Source organism: Mercurialis annua, linkage group LG2 (genome assembly GCF_937616625.2).
Source record: "Mercurialis annua linkage group LG2, ddMerAnnu1.2, whole genome shotgun sequence".
Taxonomy (NCBI): domain Eukaryota; kingdom Viridiplantae; phylum Streptophyta; class Magnoliopsida; order Malpighiales; family Euphorbiaceae; genus Mercurialis; species Mercurialis annua.
The window spans coordinates 3,460,709-3,479,708 of record NC_065571.1 but is presented as its reverse complement, the minus strand read 5'-3'; the positions used below and the strand labels follow the sequence as shown (position 1 = coordinate 3,479,708).

General features: G+C 34.1%; 4 protein-coding genes across 4 annotated transcripts; 2 read left to right on the top strand and 2 right to left on the bottom strand.

The window, feature by feature from the left end:
* Positions 1-423: 423 nt before the first annotated feature.
* Positions 424-3,305, top strand: LOC126667545 (probable LRR receptor-like serine/threonine-protein kinase RFK1). The gene is made up of 9 exons (XM_050360534.2): positions 424-522; positions 717-910; positions 1,566-1,637; positions 1,722-1,793; positions 1,879-1,950; positions 2,039-2,110; positions 2,232-2,303; positions 2,399-2,470; positions 2,988-3,305. Exons 1-9 carry the CDS (start codon positions 520-522, stop codon positions 3,130-3,132), a joined length of 774 nt encoding a protein of 257 aa, XP_050216491.2. The 5' UTR covers positions 424-519; the 3' UTR covers positions 3,133-3,305.
* A 1,782-nt stretch (positions 3,306-5,087) lies between these two features.
* LOC126667542 (serine acetyltransferase 5-like) lies at positions 5,088-5,889 on the bottom strand. The gene is made up of 2 exons (XM_050360532.2): positions 5,884-5,889; positions 5,088-5,756 (listed from the first exon to the last, which is right to left on the bottom strand). Exons 1-2 carry the CDS (start codon positions 5,887-5,889, stop codon positions 5,265-5,267), a joined length of 498 nt encoding a protein of 165 aa, XP_050216489.1. The 3' UTR covers positions 5,088-5,264.
* On the bottom strand, positions 5,665-8,264 carry LOC126667541 (probable serine protease EDA2; the record flags this gene model as incomplete). Its single annotated transcript, XM_050360531.2, has 6 exons — positions 5,665-5,756; positions 6,313-6,387; positions 6,540-6,685; positions 6,893-7,075; positions 7,678-7,833; positions 8,103-8,264. Coding segments are annotated over 4 exons (645 nt in total), but the record flags the coding sequence as incomplete, so codon positions are not given.
* A 1,313-nt stretch (positions 8,265-9,577) lies between these two features.
* On the top strand, positions 9,578-13,413 carry LOC126669653 (acetate--CoA ligase CCL3). The gene is made up of 3 exons (XM_050363176.2): positions 9,578-10,037; positions 10,838-11,425; positions 12,297-13,413. The coding sequence occupies exons 1-3, from the start codon at positions 9,822-9,824 to the stop codon at positions 13,191-13,193; spliced, it is 1,701 nt and encodes a 566-aa protein (XP_050219133.1). The 5' UTR covers positions 9,578-9,821; the 3' UTR covers positions 13,194-13,413.
* The last annotated feature ends 5,587 nt before the right edge of the window (positions 13,414-19,000 follow it).

Here is a 19,000-nt window from a genome sequence, read left to right as displayed (position 1 = left end):
GAAATACAAAAATTAAGATTTAAATAGTCTTTAGGCTAGTTATACGGTACCACTTAACTTTGGGTACCACTTATGTCATTCACCATCTATAACTTGATATACCAGGTAACTTTAACATTTTCTCATTAAACCATTTTCCTAAAACGTTTTCTTTTTTCATTTTCTTTCTTCAGTTTCTTTCCTAAATTTAACCTAGTCATATTGCGTCCACAGATGCCTGGCTTTTTCAAAAATGGAGTCGAGATAAGCTTTAGGGTTTTTCCTTTGGACGATCGACGAGGGCGAAGGCGGTGCTGAAGCTGTTGCTTCCGGTGACGTGGCGGAAAATTGAGGGTTATTAGGAAATTGCGACAATTGTGGTCTGTAATTTGAAGAAAATAGACAATACCGATTATATAATCACCAATTCCATGAACCCACTGAAGTTTGGATTTGGTGGAAGATTACGCATATGAAATTGGACTCATTTATGGAATTTCAAAGCCTCGGTTTAGTTCGCGCTTTTATCTCGTCCCTTTGATGGTTAATTTTTTTTTTTTACATATTTAGTATTGCTTTAAGGAAGCTTTATAGTGTATGAATTGCTTCAATCATTTTTCTGGATTTTGGGATTGAAAAGCTAGACATTAGTTCATGCTCTTTTAGTTGGTAGTAATTTTTTTAAAAATAAAAATCAAATGGTGTCAGTTCAATTCTTTAATTTGATTTATCTGCAGTCTGCTAGTCGCAGTGTCAGTTCTCAAATTATCATTGGTGAGGTGTTGGCAGCTCTTGTTGCATACCGTCATGCCCGGAATGCTCTTGTTGCAGACCGTCATGCCGGGATTGCTCTTGCTGCACTTGGTTATGCTGTTATTCTAAAGGAAAACGCCCGACCCCTGGACGCGCCAAATCTCCAAAATGTACGAAGGTACGTCTTTGTTGTAATTGTACAAAAACTTGTAATCCATGCTGCCTTTTCTTTTAGTACATCAAATTAAGCACAATAATGAATTCCTTTTTCTCCATTATACCATTCATTTTCCACATATCATAATTTCAAGCTTAACTATCAAGTGTAGATAATCATCGTGTCAATTTCGAGTTGTCGTTTTGCTTAAACAGATTAGATTAGATCAGATTTATGGGGTTGATCTCGTTTGGCTGGTTTCTAATTAGAATTATATGAATGGTTTTATCACTCATTAGCTTTATTGTTTGATTATGAAAATAAATAGATAGGACCTACAAGTAATTAATTATTAGTGCAAAAATAATTGAATTTGCAGTTCATATTTTTGATATTATATGGTAGCTACTGGTCACTGGCCATAATAAAACTATCCTTTTCTGCAACGATTATAAGCTACATATCTGTATGTTCCAAATCTCAGTTGGTCTTGTTCCTCTTTTCACTTTTTGGTACTATTTTTTATGACAAAAGCTAATTGGACTTTAGCCTTTCAGAGTTTCTTGTTTGGTTTTGGTACATGGGAAACTTTTGATGCATGTACTATTGCATTTGCTTATTAATTTTTAATACCTTCTTTTGTTACCTACTCTTTTTCTTTGTGGTCTTCCTTCAGGTCCGTTGAAGCGAACCAAATTTCTGGTGTAATACCATCTGAACTCGGGAAATTAGTCAACCTGCAAACCTTGTATGGCTTCTTTGTTCTGCATTTTTCCTAACACCTGGATGAACGATTCTTTTATGGTATCTTGATGCTATCTTTTCCTTTCAGGATGCTGTCCTCTAATCAATTCTCCGGAAACTTGCCAACATCCTTTGCTAGGCTCCGTAATCTAACAGATCTGTAGGCTTTCATAGTGTTTTCGTTTTGTACAGATATTTAGGTTTTTACCTCTCTTAATTCAGAAGCTTTTTATTGTGCAATGCAGGAGGTTAGATGACAATAAGTTCACAGGAGTAATTCCCAACTTCATGCACAATTGGAAAAAGCTTACGAGACTGTAAGATCCCTACTTAATCTTAACTTCCCATTCGAGTTTTATGACCTCACTTGTAACAGATATCTTTTGTAAATTTAAAATATTGAAGACAACTGCATGGAAGTGGACTGGAGGGCCCCATTCCTTCAAGTATTTCTCTTTTGACTAATTTAGTTGAGCTGTAAGTATAAGGCTTTGTTCTATTAACCTAGTTGTCTGATGTCTTATAGGTTTTTTTTCCTTTTCTCATTGTTTAACAACTTTTTTTTTAACTTCTTATTATCGTGGTATATTTGTTACAGGAGAATTAGTGACATTAAAGGATCAAGCCAAGGTTTTCCTCAGCTGAGCAACGTGACAGGCTTATTGAGATTGTATGAATTGGCCATATCATGTAATATTTGAAGGTATGAACTGTAGTTGTTTCATCTATATTTGTAACTTTACATATATCAATTTTATATGCTAGGATTTTGAGGAGCTGTAACATTTCCGGGGAGCTTCCTGCCTATATTTGGACGATGAAGACTCTTGAAGTGTTGTATGTAAACAAGCCTTTGATGCATAAAGTTTCCTATTAGCAGTTTTATTCTTGTCCTTTATTGTGAAATACTTATGAATTGAATTTTTTTCCAATTGTCTTGAATCGTTGTGAGATGCAAATCCATGAAACACAATCTTAAATAACTTGGAGCAATGCTGACCACTTGATCTGGATTCTGGACTTCTAAAAGTTGCTAAATTTTTTATGTGAATGTTGGTATAGCTTATTAAGGGTTCATGGCATGCATCAGAAGGAAAAGGAAGAACACTGAGTTTTGCCTAGATTTACAGATGCCATTTGATTTTACTAGCTAACAATAGTTGAGTACACTAATCAAAAACCATAATAACTTCTTTTGTTTTTGTTTCCCTGTGTACCGCCTTAGTGCCGTCTAGTGCTCCTAAAACCATCTCTCAGTACCGCTAGCGCTTTTAACGACCTTGGTTTCCCTCATGTTATAATGCTTTTCTGTGTCCTGATTTTAAATTTGCGACGATTAATATTGTTGCTGCAGTGGAATACCCTGTTTCAATTTCTCGTGGGTCTGTTGTAGCTGTCGTTCAACAAGCTGTCGTTGTCTAGCGCTGCTGTCCTGTTGTGGCTGCAGCTGCGACTGCGACTGCAATCCATGTAAATGTTGTTCATGCTTCAGAGGATGAGGACAGAGAGGCATTGCAGTATATTATCAACAACATTAAACTAAATGAAGGCTATTTAACCCTTGCTCGGGATATTGAGGTCATGGAGCCCAAGTCTCTAGAAGATATCTATAAGGTATGGATTTTGATGATACAATTTGTGCTGGAAGCTGATTTGCTTTACATTCTGTTATAGTATTTGTATGTGTAGATATAATGCTAAAATTACTACAGCAAATTGTCCTGGCTGTGATCCAATAAAAACATAATACTTCCATCAACATAGATGTCTTTAATGAGTATAAGTTAGTATATTACATGGTTAATGTTCTAGTTTGGAAAACTGTTGGACACTATCAAGAGATTGATGACTATTATATGCAGTGGCTTTTTATCCATAACCTGCGAATAAACCTTTTTTGTGTATATATAAACAGTGGTTGTACATCTGTGACTTGTGAATAAAGATCTTTTAGGGCTTAGGAGAAAATGAATTATATGCGGGCTTGCTACATAGTCATATCAGTAAGTCGATTCTCTGAATTTCATAAATATATAAAGTAGAAGAAACATCTAAAACATAGATAATTTTATTCAGCTTAATTTAAAATATTCAAACTGTCGACCATTAAATCAATCATACATGAGATCGTGTAGGTTGTGTTCAATTTCACACAACATACAATCAACACAATCAGTGAGAAAATATATTCGCGAAGTGCTTTGAATAGCTTTTTTTGAGTGAGCAGCATTTTGACAAAACGCTCCTTTTAGCTCCTTGGGAAAGTTAAATACTGGAAATTTAGAACTTGCAGTAACACGTCTCAACATCAAATTTGAGAAATAAGGAGTTCTGTCGCTATTATTTTTCCACGCTCTCTTCAATAAGTTTAGTCCTTCTTCTTGTTTGTTTAGTGAAATCAAGGCAACACCTAGAGCGTAAATACTCGGAGTGAATCCTCCTTCAACTGACTTTTCAATTTCAGCCACATCATGGTTTTTTTTATTGAAAAATTGTCGACATCCAGTAAAATATAATGCCATAGGATTGTTAGCTTTACCACACATGATAAAGAACTGCTCAATTTCCCCTTCATCTTTGTAGGAGTAGTAGTTCTTGTCGAGTAAACTCATTAGATCTAGCTTTTGTAAAATGTGTTGCTCTGATGCTATTTGATTGAATAGGCGACATGTTGACTTGAATTGAATCCAATCCGGCAATGATGAGGTTGCGATGATTTCGGCAATATGTGTGTTAAATTATTAATTAACTTTTTATTTTAGGTTGCAAGTCAAGAGCTTCGATTGATATTTATGATATGGATAGTGGGTCACAAAATCAACAATATAATGGATTATATATTGAAAGATGCTATTGCTTGGGCTGATTTTGGAGAACTTCCAAGTGAAGCGGAAAAGGAAGAAAGAAGAAATAAAAGGATAGCTGCAGAAAGAACGGCCTCTAAAACTAAAAAGCGAAAAAATTTACCATAATTTTTATATTTCAACAGATTGTATGAGTAGACCCATATTTTTAAAGTGTATTAGTCAATTTCTATTTCATTTATTGCTGTGAATCCTTTTATAAGGTTACCGCATCTATATATGATGGCACATAAAGGGGCAGTCTTTAGTGAGCTGATTCTGCGTCCCTTTGCTATCGCAAATGTTGCATACAGGTATGCCATTTAAGTGTATAATTTGCTATTTGCTCTCTACAGCTATATTGTTTGCCAATAGTATTATGAACAATAGCAGCAGTCAAGCATAAAACAACTATCAGCAATCCATAAATTTAACAGAGTATTAGAGTTGAATCGGTTTTTTTTTATAAAAGAAAAAAAACATATCCAACTACTATCAAAGGGATAACAGAAAATATAAATTGAATTTGAACATTAGAAATGAAAGATGGATTTAATTTAAAGAGTTGATGAGATTACGATATCATGTAGAATTCATACGCAGCAAGAACCAAATCGAAGACAACTTATTGCTTAATGATAATAGTTTTTTTATGTGTTTCATTGGTAGATTACAAACAGGCGTAGATACACAAATCTTTACCAGAACATCTTCATCACAATGCAGAATTTGGCAAAGCACAACCATGAAACTGGCATAAAGCATTCGATATAAGATCAACTATCGCATCAAATAATATAATCTGACCATTTTGAGATAAAATAAGTATGATCCATTGATTCTCCGGGACATTCCTCATGGTTCGCAGGTGTTTCCTTTCCACCCACCAACTTAGCCAGGTTTCCAACTGCCGTAGTTCTAGCGGGGACATCAATCAGCACAACCGAGCCAACAAAAATCTTTGCACCTTCCCCAATCTTTACATTGCCTAAAATTGTCGCACCAGCTCCAGTCAATACTCCGTCTCCAATCTTCGGATGTCGATCGCCACACGCCTTTCCTGTTCCGCCAAGTGTGACATGATGCAAAATCGACACATTATTCCCTATCACTGACGTTTCACCAATCACAACACCAGTTGCATGATCAAACAAAATCCCCTTCCCTATCTTTGCAGCTGGATGTATATCCACAGCAAAAACATCAGCTATTCGCGAGTGTAAAGCAAGAACGAGCTGCCTATGCCATTCACTCCACAACTTGTGAGCAACTCGATGAGCCTACTTCAAACCCATAAAAAACAATAAACAAATAGCTGAGCCAACTATAGCAATCACAATCCTAAACTAATACATATCTTCAATTCAATCACAACAATTTAATCACTTCATGGTTTTATATTAATACCTTCATATGTTCTTTGTTTTATGTAATTCATGTTTTTATTCACTTTTCAACAATATAAACATTATATACAAAGATAAATTATCCCTGTTATTCTTCTAAGATCAATACTAAAAAAAAGATCAATATTATAAAAAAAAAAGGAAGAGTTGGTGCTATAGTTATTATAAAATTTCAAAGACCAACAATCTCAATACTATGAATTCGTAAAGAAGAATGATAATCCAGCAAGCAGGAAAAAATTTCAAACTCTGACAAAAAAGAAGAGTGTAACATAAAAGGCTGTTCTAATTTATGCATTTCACCTTAAGGTAAGAATGAATTTGATAACTTTTATTGTTTGAGTAAAGATCAATTCCTCTAATATAATCATAGAGCAGGTTCACAAATGATAACATGATGAGTCAGAGTAGAAAAATTTAAGAAATATACCAATTGATCCTTTCTCCGAGACTATGTGCAGCTAAATATGAAAATCCAACATCTGGGAACAAGCCAACTCCAATTCTAGCATAGCAAGTAAAATTGTTTGCTTATCAGCTCACAGAATATATAAGTCAGAATAGCAAACTTAAGGTTCAATTATAAAAAACTGTAAAATATGAAAAGACATGTAATTAGCTAGAAATAGAAGGACACAATCAAACTTGAAACGCTACCTCTATAAGATTCTTGGTAGCCTTTTAAGTCCCGTTCCGAAGTTCTTGCTCTCTGAACATACACATATCTGTGGCTCTTCCAGCAAATCCTTCAGAATCAGATGCGAGGACAATATAGCCATAAAAGTGACATTATGTCGTGGACTCTGACCAATATCGGACAATTTCGGGGTCAAAAACAGAAAGGAAGTAGTCGTACGTATAACAAAAGCACACAGGCATATGAACAAAAAAAATAATTTCGGGGTCAAAAAGGAAAACAAGTAATTACAAATATAACAAAAGGAAAACAAGTAAGCATGCGAAAGATTTTATGATATTTATGCTAGAGAGTACGGACTCAACATTGTTACCTGCTGGTCAAATTCAGGGAAATCGTAAACAGCAAGAACAACTGCAGAACTTGCAACGCTTCCGCATGTTAAATGTGGAAACTTAAGACGAAACCATGCACTGAGAGCTCCAGAGTATGATGTCCCAAAAACAATCCAGGGATTTTCAGCTTTTGTTCTATTTAGCTTCAGGTTTAAGACGGTCTACACATGAAAGTTTTTTCAAAGGAAATGAATAACTGAGTAAATGTGCAAAGATGGATTACATCAATGAATGTTAATCATCGCTGTGCTCTTCAAGATGCACAATTAAATTCCGTGAACTGACTCCAACTATGATTGTAAAAGCTGGTATGACCGGAAAAACATGCAATAAATAATGCTAACGAGGCCTTATCATACCTATTACTAACCAACATCCTGAATAATCCAAATATATGATCTCTCTGAATTCACGCATACTTGCAGGCCTAAAGAAACGCATAGAAAATATAGATACTGGAAATATATAGATGTGCCTGTGTGCATGAACATCTAATATTCTAAATTTGCAAGCCTATGCAGCTGCACTTGTAGTTGTTGAGATGAGTTAAGAACTGAAAATGAAAGTAATCCATGACTCCCTATATGTAGATTGTATAATTATGCTGGGTTTGCAGAAAAATAACCGAAACTTAAAACAGTACTGGCCACCTTGTCATTGCAAAAGACTGATCTAGCTTCTATTAACTTAAATATCAATTAGCAGAAATATAATTTCCTTAACCTACAAAACGATCATGATAAATTATTAGAAATTAACTTGCCTGATAATGTTGACGGAACACAGCCAAGTCAAAGAGTGCTTGTTTCGATGAAAGAAATCTTAAATTCTTCGTCTCTGATGATTTGAAGGGTGTGCTTTTACCATAGTAACGATGCTCTAGGGAAACAACAGCAGCTCCAAACTTTTTAGCCAAAACCTATGCAACACAACAAGTTTTAATTCATACTTTACCTAATTGTTAAACTCACAAAAATTAATACTCAATTCAATTATTAAACTCACAAAGAGTTCAAATTTAACTATTAAACTAAAAAAATATAACAAGTTAATAATAAGCTAAAATCAGAAAACCGAAACATACACCAAGATAGTCATTAACTATGCCACTGCAAGCAGATTCACCACAAATTTTCAAGAAAACAGGTCCATCGGGAGCTCTAAAGTAATCAAGAAATTCATAGTAACCTGAATCAGTTTGCATTGGTCTCGGACAATTTCGGGGTCAAAAAGGAAGTAGTCGTACGTATCGGCGGCGACATTGTTATATTCAGGCTTGCCGTCGAGAGCTTCAGCTGTTAAGCCGTACGGCTTGAACTCTCCAAGTACTGTGAGAGCTTCTACTATAAATTAACCAACATGTAGACTAAAGATACATAACAGTTCCAGCACCGGATTCTAACGAACTAATCCCATCAAATTCAGACGAAGTAAACATCTTATGCAACAAAAAATCAGTTAATACCAACTCTGCCTTCCAAACCTAACACAAGAAATATGTCACATGTCATCCCTAAGCATATACATTTCCCTTACTCGCTACTACATTTGGGTTAAAACAGCTATAGTATTTTACTTAGAGACATGGAAGTATTGCTTACCATCACAATATGAACTTCATCTGAAGCTATTCATACGGTCCGGTGCTTGCCCGTTAAAAAACTCTAACTGACCGATATACATGGACATTTCCCACGCACCCACGAGAGCACACTGAGGAATTTGCCGAATGGGTACAGAGTTCTTCTAGCTCCCGAAAAAATAACAATCAAGAACAACACCAACAATGATGGGACGTTTAGTCGACTTATCAATAATTTGAGGCTTAAGAGCAGGAGAGAAAACTCCTACAGACGGACTAATACTCGACAACCAAATTGAACTAACCTTAGTACGAGTAATACGATAAAGAAAGGGCTGAGACAAATCAGGAATTTACACAAGAACCGCCTGACTGCCGCGAGATTTAGCTTCAGAAGAGTAAATAGCAGAAGAACAGCTTCAAACCTAGTAAGTGAAGGACTTGAGGCAGAATCCGAGGAGTGAATTCTCGGGAGATACAAACCCAAAAGAAGAGGATAGAAGAAAGAAAACGAACCGAGGATGGGTATCCTATCAACAAAACGTTTCGTAAAGCCATTGAAAGAGTGGGTCAGAACCGGGGTTTGAGAAAGCTAAAAAGAAGCGGTGATTGAAGAGAGGAATGAGAGGGCGGGACGATCAGAGTCGGCTAGTGAAGAGAGGGAGAAGGGAGAGTGAAGATCTGATAGGAGGAGAGAAGAGAGGGAGCGATTGCGGTTGCGACGGCGGTGGCGGTGGTGGTTGGGTGAGGAGTGGAGGAGGTGGAAGTGGAGGAGAATGAAGGGGAGTAGCTGTTGGTGGCGAAGATAAATTGTCGGAACAGAAGAGCAGATTAGAGATAATTGTGGCTGAGCAGATAAAAGAGGACTGTGATTTAATTATATCACCCACTGAATAAGTAGCTAATAATATAATCAACGGAGGAAATTAATTAGAAAACGATCCGACGGTTATCAACTCCAGTGGTACCTAAACTTCAGTGGTACTCTAGAATGACCCTAGTCTTTAAATTACACCTACAACATATTTAATCCATTTCATTTTAATATTTTATCTATATATTTCATTTCATTATTTTCCCGTTGTTTCCGTTTCCGATAACACAGCTGCCACAAACCAAGCTAGAGGTGGATAATGTTCTACCGCGGATAGGCTAAAGCCGGTCGCACGCCCGATCAACGGTCATAAAATTTGTTGTGATGTGGCATTTGAAAAATAAATAAAGAAACCACGACATTTAAAAAATTCAATTTAATAATTAAAGCAAGAACAAAAGAAAATCAAAATCAAATTCAAACTCACCTGACCAGAGAATAATAGGCGACGATGGCGATGAGAAAAGATATAGACGACTTACCTAAAAACGCGGCGAATTATACAGCGTTGACGCCATTGTTGTTCCTTGAAAGAGCCGCTACGGTTCATCCGAACCGAGTATCAGTTGTTCATGGAGCTTTGCGGTTCACTTGGCTGCAAACCTATCAACGGTGCCGCCGGTTGGCTTCTGCTTTGAATAATCACTCCATTGGCCTTGGTTGCACGGTATGTTCCGGTTTGGTCAACGATAGTCGAGTTAATTTTTTTATGTTTTGAAGTACTTGTATAGTAGATTAAATGATGATTATAGTTTTGAATTTTAATTCGGTGAATTCTAATTTTGCTTGTTTAGGAATTTGTAGTAGAACAAAAGTTGATTAGTGTTTAACTTGATGTGAACGATTGCATCATTTAGTTTCATTACAAAAAAATAAACAGTTGCATTTTGAGAGAATTGAAATTACGGAAATTGATTTGTTTCGAACAAATAAGGTATGGTATTTCATGTTCCTTCGCAGGGTTAATATTAGAAAAATTCACCAATTTGATACGTTTTTCCAATTTAATTATGCCTGTTAAAAAGTGTCACCTTTGGACAGCACTATTTATTTTTTCTCCAATAATACCGGGTCATAATCCGGTGTAATTTGCTGAGGTACCAGTTGAAATTCCATCTCAGCAAATTGCACCGGAGAATGGATGCTACCGGAAAATGGGTGCCACCTCAGCAAATAATGATCCCGTGTAACGATTTGGGAAAAATGAATGTTGGTATGTAAATATAACACTTTTTAAAAGGCATCGTTAAATTGAGAAGACGTGTAAAGTTGGTGAATTTTTATGTCGTTAAATTGAGAAAACGTGTAAAGTTGGTGAATTTTCATGATATTAACCATTCTTCATATCTGAAACTATGAGTTTTTACATTTCTTGTAACTTTTTCTTTCAAATCTATGCTATGAATCTTTAAGTTGCATTAACTCAAGCATTTAGAGAAGTATGTTGATCTGATGTTTCTATGTCAGGTAGCGATAATTGCCCCGAATATCCCTGCTATGTATGAAGCGCATTTTGGAGTTCCAATGGCCGGAGCTGTGGTAAATTGCGTCAACATACGTCTAAATGCATCAACTGTCGCCTTCCTTTTAAGCCATTCCAAATCTGAAGTTGTGATGGTGGACCAAGAATTTATTCCTCTGGCCGAGGACGCTTTGAAACTCTTGGCTGAAAGTGAAAGCTCTTTTAAACCTCCACTTTTAATTGTCATATCGGATAAAGGCTGTGATCCTAAGTTTCTAAATTCTGCTGTGGAAAGAGGAGCCATTGAATACGAAAAATTCCTGGAGAGTGGTGACCCGGAATATGCCTGGAATCCACCGGAGGATGAGTGGCAGAGTATTGCTTTAGGTTATACTTCTGGCACAACAGCTAGTCCTAAAGGGGTGGTGCTGAGTCACCGAGGAGCCTATCTAATGGCTTTGAGTAATCCTCTCATCTGGGGGATGAATGAAGGGGCTGTTTACTTATGGACACTACCGATGTTTCATTGCAATGGTTGGTGTTTCACTTGGTCCGTTGCAGCTCTTTGTGGGACAAACATATGCCTTCGACAGGTATATCCTTGGACTTGGTCAACACTGCTGTATATGAACTTAATATTGAATGAATTTTACTCATTTTGTAATGCAATCACTTTTGTGTTTCAATTAGTAACTTAATTTTTCTTTTTTAATATAGCTAAATTTTTTTCTGCAATCTCATTTGTTTGCATAGTCTATGATGCACAAAGTCTATTCTAAGGTCTAAAGTCTGTAAAGTGTAAAGTTTATTCAATTTAGGATTTTGTAATTAACTTTGTCTATAGTGGGACTCTGAGAGGAAGATCCTGAAGGTTTTGTATTAGCTACTGATTTCAGAGTTATCCATCAAATGTTTATCCTCTTGGGTAGTTATCAAGTGGAGCTTATGTCTCGTATCATCAATAGTTAAAAGTTAAAACTTCCCTCAAGCTGTACCTAGAGCTGTTCGTTTTGTTTAATTCTATAAAGTTTTGGATTTAGAATAATAGGTAAAGATTCTTTTAGCATTATAGAAAAAGGCTGTGATGGTTATATTTATTTATTTTGACAGTAAGCTTTTCTATAATGCATATATAGAAGTCTAAGCCAATAACATGAAAGTGATGAGTATTATTCTAACCAATGTATATGCCTTGCATTCAAAAGGATAACCAATGTGTACAGATTTATTAGATAAAGATTGGCCTCCTTAGATGAGCAGACATATAATGTCGCACAAGGTGGTTGTCATTTTTATCAAAGTTGTGTTATGTTACAGTTTTTGTTAATCTTTCCATTTTCCTTAATGGAACGACAGACTTGTCATTTAACCATCTCGATGCACTGCATATTCTGAGTAGTAATACTAGGTATATACTATGTGTTTGGCTTCCTGAGCTGAACTGCTTTCTTTTTCATTCTACAGGTAACGGCTAAGGCTGTCTATTCAGCCATAGCAAACGATGGTATCACTCACTTCTGTGGTGCACCAGTGGTACTCAACACCATAGTGAATGCTCCAAAGGAGGACGCCATCCTTCCCCTACCCCGTCTTGTACATGTAATGACTGCTGGTGCCGCCCCGCCTCCTTCAGTTCTCTTTGCAATGTCAGAAAAAGGTTTCCGTGTAACGCATACTTACGGTCTCTCAGAAACTTACGGTCCATCCACAGTGTGTGCTTGGAAGCCTGAATGGGAATCAGAGCCCCCCATAATGCAAGCCCGTCTAAATGCACGTCAAGGCGTCCGATACACTGGCTTGGAAGGCCTAGATGTTGTCGACCCGAAAACTATGAAACCTGTTCCTGCAGATGGAAAGACAATCGGAGAGATAGTGATGAGGGGCAATTTAGTCATGAAAGGCTACTTAAAAAACCCAGAAACCAATGCAGAAGCTTTTGCAAATGGGTGGTTTCATTCTGGGGATCTTGCTGTTAAGTATCCTGACAACTATATAGAGATTAAGGACAGATCAAAGGATATTATCATTTCTGGAGGAGAAAATATAAGCAGCGTTGAGGTTGAAAATGTATTATACACGCACCCAGCGGTATACGAGGCATCAGTAGTGGCAAGACCAGATGAGCACTGGGGTGAGTCACCTTGTGCTTTTGTGACACTGAAGCCGGAAATTGACAAATCGGATGAAAGGCGTTTAGCAGAAGAACTAATAAAGTTTGCCCGGTCCAAGATGGCTGCTTATTGGGTTCCGAAATCTGTCGTGTTTGGACCGTTGCCGAAGACAGCTACTGGAAAGATTCAGAAGCATGTGCTGCGGGCTAAGGCAAAAGAGATGGGACCTGTTAAGAAGAGTAAATTATAATCTTGCATTCTGCAAGTTGCATAGGTTTTCTTATATGCTTTTGGCCCTGAACTAGGCAGGGCCATAGAAGCTTGTAATTTAAGAAATAAAGCTTTTTCATTGTTGCCACTTGCCACTAACATTATGTGATCGACTCACTCTGTAATAATTTGCCTCTGTAAGGACGATCGTATCTGTTATTTGGAATTTAAATGCTTGATAATGCATCTTCATATGTAAATTGAGTGAAAGTGACCTGGTGTTTGGGGGTGTTAACCAACCGGCAAGAACCACTCGGAAAAAAATTTGTGACCGACTTGATAAATTTGAATCGACTTCAAGCTTTTCGACTTTCCTCTCAAACTGAATTTGAGTATCAATTAAAGAAACTTGTCCGGCTCGCGAGCTTCTCTTATATCAAATGGAAAAATTTATATTTTCACTAAGTTGACTTTATATTACTAAGTTTAGGCGTATCGTTTTATTTGATTGAATTTCATCCATTATATTAAAAAAAATATATATCAAATACATTAAAAGTTTCAATAATTATTTTTTTCAATTAAGTTCGAGTAGCTCGGATGTCGTACGAGCTCGAGCACGAACTTGAAAATGTAAGCTTATTCTAGCTCAAACTTGTACAATACTAGAATGTGGATAGATAAATTCGTAAGAAACGTAGTTTAAGCAGCAACGAACTTGTAGCAGACAAGAAAAGTGAAGTTAGTTAAGGAAGAAGATAAAGTGAGTTGGGTGGCAAAGGCAAAGGCTATCCAACCAACAACAACGTCAGTGATTGAAAGCTAATGTTTAAGGATAAGCATGTTATGAAATCAACATCCACCTCATAAGCAACTGTTATGGATTAGAAGCAGTTTTTATCATTACAGATATTTCCTCTCATCCCTGGATGCCTTATCCTTCACCTTTTCATACTTAAATTAAACAATTACTAAATTGTCTTAAATCAGACAGTTCGTATGTATCAACTTTGTCCTTCATCTCCTAAAGTCCAAATAATCTACTTTGTAACATGAATGAAATTATATTAGGGTTTTTTTTCTTCAGTAAAAGGTGATCCCATTTTTAAATTTATGATTCATGTTAATACCATGTATATTATAGGATTAAATCATAAATTTTGAACGTGATTTGTAAAATAAAATATCAACTCTAGACTTGACAAATTAGATGTTTTGACAAATCGAATTACCGTGCTATTTTGGTTAAAAAAAGCTGATGTATAATATGCATTTCTCTCTCGACATTAATGAAAAATAAGTTGGTATTTCAATTTATCAAAAAAAAAAAATAATTGTTTATCACCAATCTGAAAATAAAGAGTCGGTTAATTTAATTTTTCTTTTGAGTTGGACAAAAATTTCAAAATAGGTTCCATCTCACAAGTTCAAATACTGAAATGATCATTTACTTGTTTTTTTCTTTTAATGCAATAATTTTTCAGTATTATAAAGTCACTTTAGATTTGGACTTTCATTAATTTAAAATTGAACTTAATAACACGGTGCAAAGAGAACAACTGCAAAACACCAAAGTTCACTCGGTGATTTATAAGAATTATTTTTTTGTCTCGTAGATCAAAACGTAGGAATTGATAAATTAATAAATTATATTATAGTTTATGAGCGCATAATGTAGGAGCACTACTGAATTATGAAATAATATATTATCATTGGACAGATAGAATTATCCATACAAATCCTATATTAAAAGTATTGGATATACATTATGGTATTATTGATGTATGGGCGACTGGGCGTGGGTCCAATTTGATACACAATATCCGGGTCCTCCTTGGCAACACTGCGACCAATCATCATGTTTGCTTGCAAAATAAATATTGAGTTATTTCTTTGAGTACGAACATTGAGTTATTTTTCTTTTGAGTATATGGAAAAATTATTGCCCACAACCGTTGCGCCATGTCATTCGTGCAACAAACTAATTGTGCGTTAGCCAGTAAAATTGAATGATAAAAAAAATAAGTAATAATTAAAAGATTCCCTATCGCAAATGCTCATTGGCTTGATGTAAAAATGACGTGGCACAACGGTTGCATGGGATAAACACTCAAGTATATGACCATGAAGTGTCGTGAACGTGTCTTTAAACCTTTTACATTCACACTAATCCCTACTCGAGCTGGATAGATCTCTTGCGGGAGGAAAAACACTGGCCCCAAATTTTAAACGGCTACATATATACGTACGGTTCGAACACGCGACATCACTTAATCTAAAAAAACGTCTTACCAGCTCACAATATCCGGATCCTCCTTGGCAGTATTGTAACCAATCATCATGTTTGCTTTCAAAGTGATTAATATTTATTGAGTTTATTACTTAAACGGATTGATCACATTCCTTGTCTATTTCATGCACAGATTGATATCCAACCCCACCGGGGAATCTTGCATGAAGAAGGGTCAGTTTTCATGTCATTAATGGATTAATGAGTAAAAATATGGGGTTTGGATTGGATCGTTGGAACCAAAAGGGTTTGCTTTGTTGGCATTGTCTCCAACCAAAATCCAATCACAGCTGATAGGAATTACCAAAAATCTGGCCCAAAGTATTCACTGAATTTGCAGATTTGCTTAAACGCATTTTATTGGCACCCCCACACTCCAACCTTTCATTTATTGGCATGAAAAAATTCATTCTTTTATTTTCTTTTAGCAATTTTCACCCTAAAATAGCGTCATGTTATGTAATAAAAAGTCCTAAAACTGGATTGTGCTATAGAATGAAAAGTTTAAAAATGTTGAAATATGGTGTCATATTTGATAAAAATGTGCTTTAAATCGGGCAAACCCGAAAGATGGAGGATTTCTTACGACTTTAACCTTTAGCTAAATTGGTTGAATATTTTTATTTTTAACAATTATCCTTTGTGATTTATCGGTTAAACTAAATTAGCCGATCGGTTTGGTTTTATATTTTTAAATTTTAGTCAATTCAATTTCAATTAATTTAATTTTTTTTACATAATTAAAAAGAGGAAGTGCTTGTGGGAAGAACTAAACCCACGATCTTGGTAGAATATTGTCCAACGTTTATACCATTATAGTATAGCTCATTGGTTTGATTAATTTAGTTAATTTGATCGGTTAACAACATAAAATAATTTAATTGATTCAGTTATAAATTTTGATCGGTTAACAACATAAAATAATTTAATTGATTTTTTGCACTAGCACATTCATCTGTTAATTCACCCTGATATATAAATTTAGAAACCTCAAAAATCCTTTGTACGTATTATATCTATGAATGTCATAACTTTTGACTTCTTTTATGTCAATAGTGGAGTTGATGAGCAAAAGTTAAGAAATGAAAATGCAAAATTTTGACTTCCTAGGCTACATATATATGAAATGGAAAGAGATCCAAAATGGATTTTGATATACTATTTTTAATTTAATCAAATTGAATAAGAGAATAAAATCGATGAGTTTTAGTTTGGTTTAATCTTGCAAAGTAATAAAAATTGATTTTTTTAATTCATTTTGGATAAAAAAAAGTTTTTGTTTGGTTTTAGTGTGATTTTTTATTGTCTTATGTATTTAGAAATCATAATTAGAAATCACGTTTTAATAAATTCTTAATACATCAAATTTAGAAATTATATTTTAATAAATTCTTACTACATCGAATTTCAGCTAGCAATCCAACTAATTATACGATCGGATAGTCATTGTTCCAATCAAATCGGATCAATTTTGAATAGTTTTCACGACATAAATCTCTTGTAATTTTATTTAAACTAGTTTTGCGTTACGTGCTATGCACGTGGCTCGTAACGTAACTCGTCAATAAACATATTAGTAAATTTATTCAGTTATTAATTTTTTTTTTCATGATGAATTTATTATTCTTTTGGTTTTATAATAACCATAATTAAATAATTAACTTAATTTTATTAATAATATCTTTAAAAATAATAAGATATATATTTAAATAATAATATATTGACCAAATACAGTATTTTAATTTTATAGTTAAATCAAACTAAAAGATATGTATTCCTAATAATTTGGAGACAATTTAGTTATTTATTATATACTAAAACTGAATTAACTTAATTTTATTAATAATATCTTTAAAAATAATAAGTTATATATTTAAATAATAATATATTGACCAAATACAGTATTTTAATTTTGTAGTTAAATCAAACTAAAAGATAGGTATTCCTAATAATTTGGAGATAATTTAGTTATTTATTATATACTAAAACTGAATTGGAGATAATTTAGCTACCTATTCTAATTAGGACTTTAATTATAATAGTGATTATTAAATAAGACTTTAATTACAATAGTGATTATTAAATAGCTAATTAGTTAATGACTATAAAACCTTTATTTAGTAATAAACTGAAAAGGATTATTCGGTAAATTTGTCTGTCCCCCATCCGTGCTTTTATATATAGTATAGATATAGATATAGATGTGAAGAAAAACGCCCAAATTATTGTAAAAATTCTGAAAACAGCTAGTGCCACAATCGTGACATGAGAAACAAAGATACTACTTACTGAGAAAAGATTCTTTAGTCCGTGACCACATGGACAAAGTTAATCTAGCTACTCTTACTTTTCCATAATAAGTAGTTTTTTTTCTCATCATGCTAAATTATGCTTAATTTTTTAATTTACTGCTACTATAAGCATTGTCACAGCCAATTGCTTGCTCTATCTCCATCTCCACCTCTTTTTTTTTATTATATAAAATAAAATAAATTTTAAAATTTTAATAGTGTCAACAAGTCAAAGTTTTTGAATTTTTTTGTATTTAGTTAGAGCTTTCCAAAATTTATAAATTTATTGAAATTTGATAATTTTATGGTATTTCGATCCAATTTTTTTAATATTTCACCTCATTGCAATACCTATTTATTTCTTTATTTTAATTTATTTTGAGCTTCAAAATTATTATTTTTTCAACCAATAAAAAGTAGAGAATTTTAAACTAAATTTTGATGTTTATTTTTGAATTAAGAGTTAAATTTTATAAATATGAAAAAAAATAGTAACTAAAAAATTAGTATGGAGAATTCAATTATAAATTGAAACAATCAAATTAAATTACAAAATTGGATTTTATTATAACAAAATTATTAAATTGTGATAGATTTACAAATTTTAGAAACTTTAAATAAATTCATAAAAAATATTTAATTCTTCTTTGGCTCCATTAAAACAATCTTTATATTTTCGAATTACTCTATTTTTAGAAGTGTATAAACAATCACACATTCTATCTTTTATAGCTTCATAGAATAGGCTACATTTTTGACGTGGAATTTTTTAATTTTCTTTTTAAAATACGTGGAAATTAATACAATCACCAAAATATAATAGGCCAAATGTCGTAAAAAAGCCAAACCTTTCACAAAAGTCCCGAACTTTCAGTTTTGTCGATTTTGGCCAAAAACTGATTATTTGGTTTCAAAAAAGTCCCGATCTTTCAATTTTGTCGATTTTGGCCAAAAATGGATTATTTAGTTTCACAAAAATCCTGACCTTTTAATATATACGCATGTCCCGTAGGTCCCACATAAGCAAAATTGAAATCAAATTGAGAGTTGGCCACAATTGAAACCAAATAATCTATTTTTGGCCTAAATCGACAAAATTAAAAGATCAAGACTTTTGTGAAATTTTTATAAAAGGTTTGGCTTTTTTACGATATTTGGCCAATATGATATATAGTTTTAAACTTGGGAAAATGTGCAAAAATGACCCTGATGTTGGGCCTGTGTCTCACTTGAGCCACTAATGTTTTTTTGATCTCAAAAATAACC

Excerpts from the sequence above, each read along its gene's own strand:
- LOC126667545 (XM_050360534.2), top strand. Across the intron at positions 1,951-2,038 it reads TGGAAAAAGCTTACGAGACT|ACAACTGCATGGAAGTGGAC; the intron begins GTAAGATCCCTA and ends AAAATATTGAAG. Across the intron at positions 2,304-2,398 it reads GTGACAGGCTTATTGAGATT|GATTTTGAGGAGCTGTAACA; the intron begins GTATGAATTGGC and ends TTTATATGCTAG.
- LOC126669653 (XM_050363176.2), top strand. The coding sequence starts at position 9,822 with ATGGCGATGAGAAAAGATATAGACGACTTACCTAAAAACGCGGCGAAT. Across the intron at positions 10,038-10,837 it reads CCATTGGCCTTGGTTGCACG|GTAGCGATAATTGCCCCGAA; the intron begins GTATGTTCCGGT and ends TTTCTATGTCAG. Across the intron at positions 11,426-12,296 it reads CAAACATATGCCTTCGACAG|GTAACGGCTAAGGCTGTCTA; the intron begins GTATATCCTTGG and ends TTCATTCTACAG.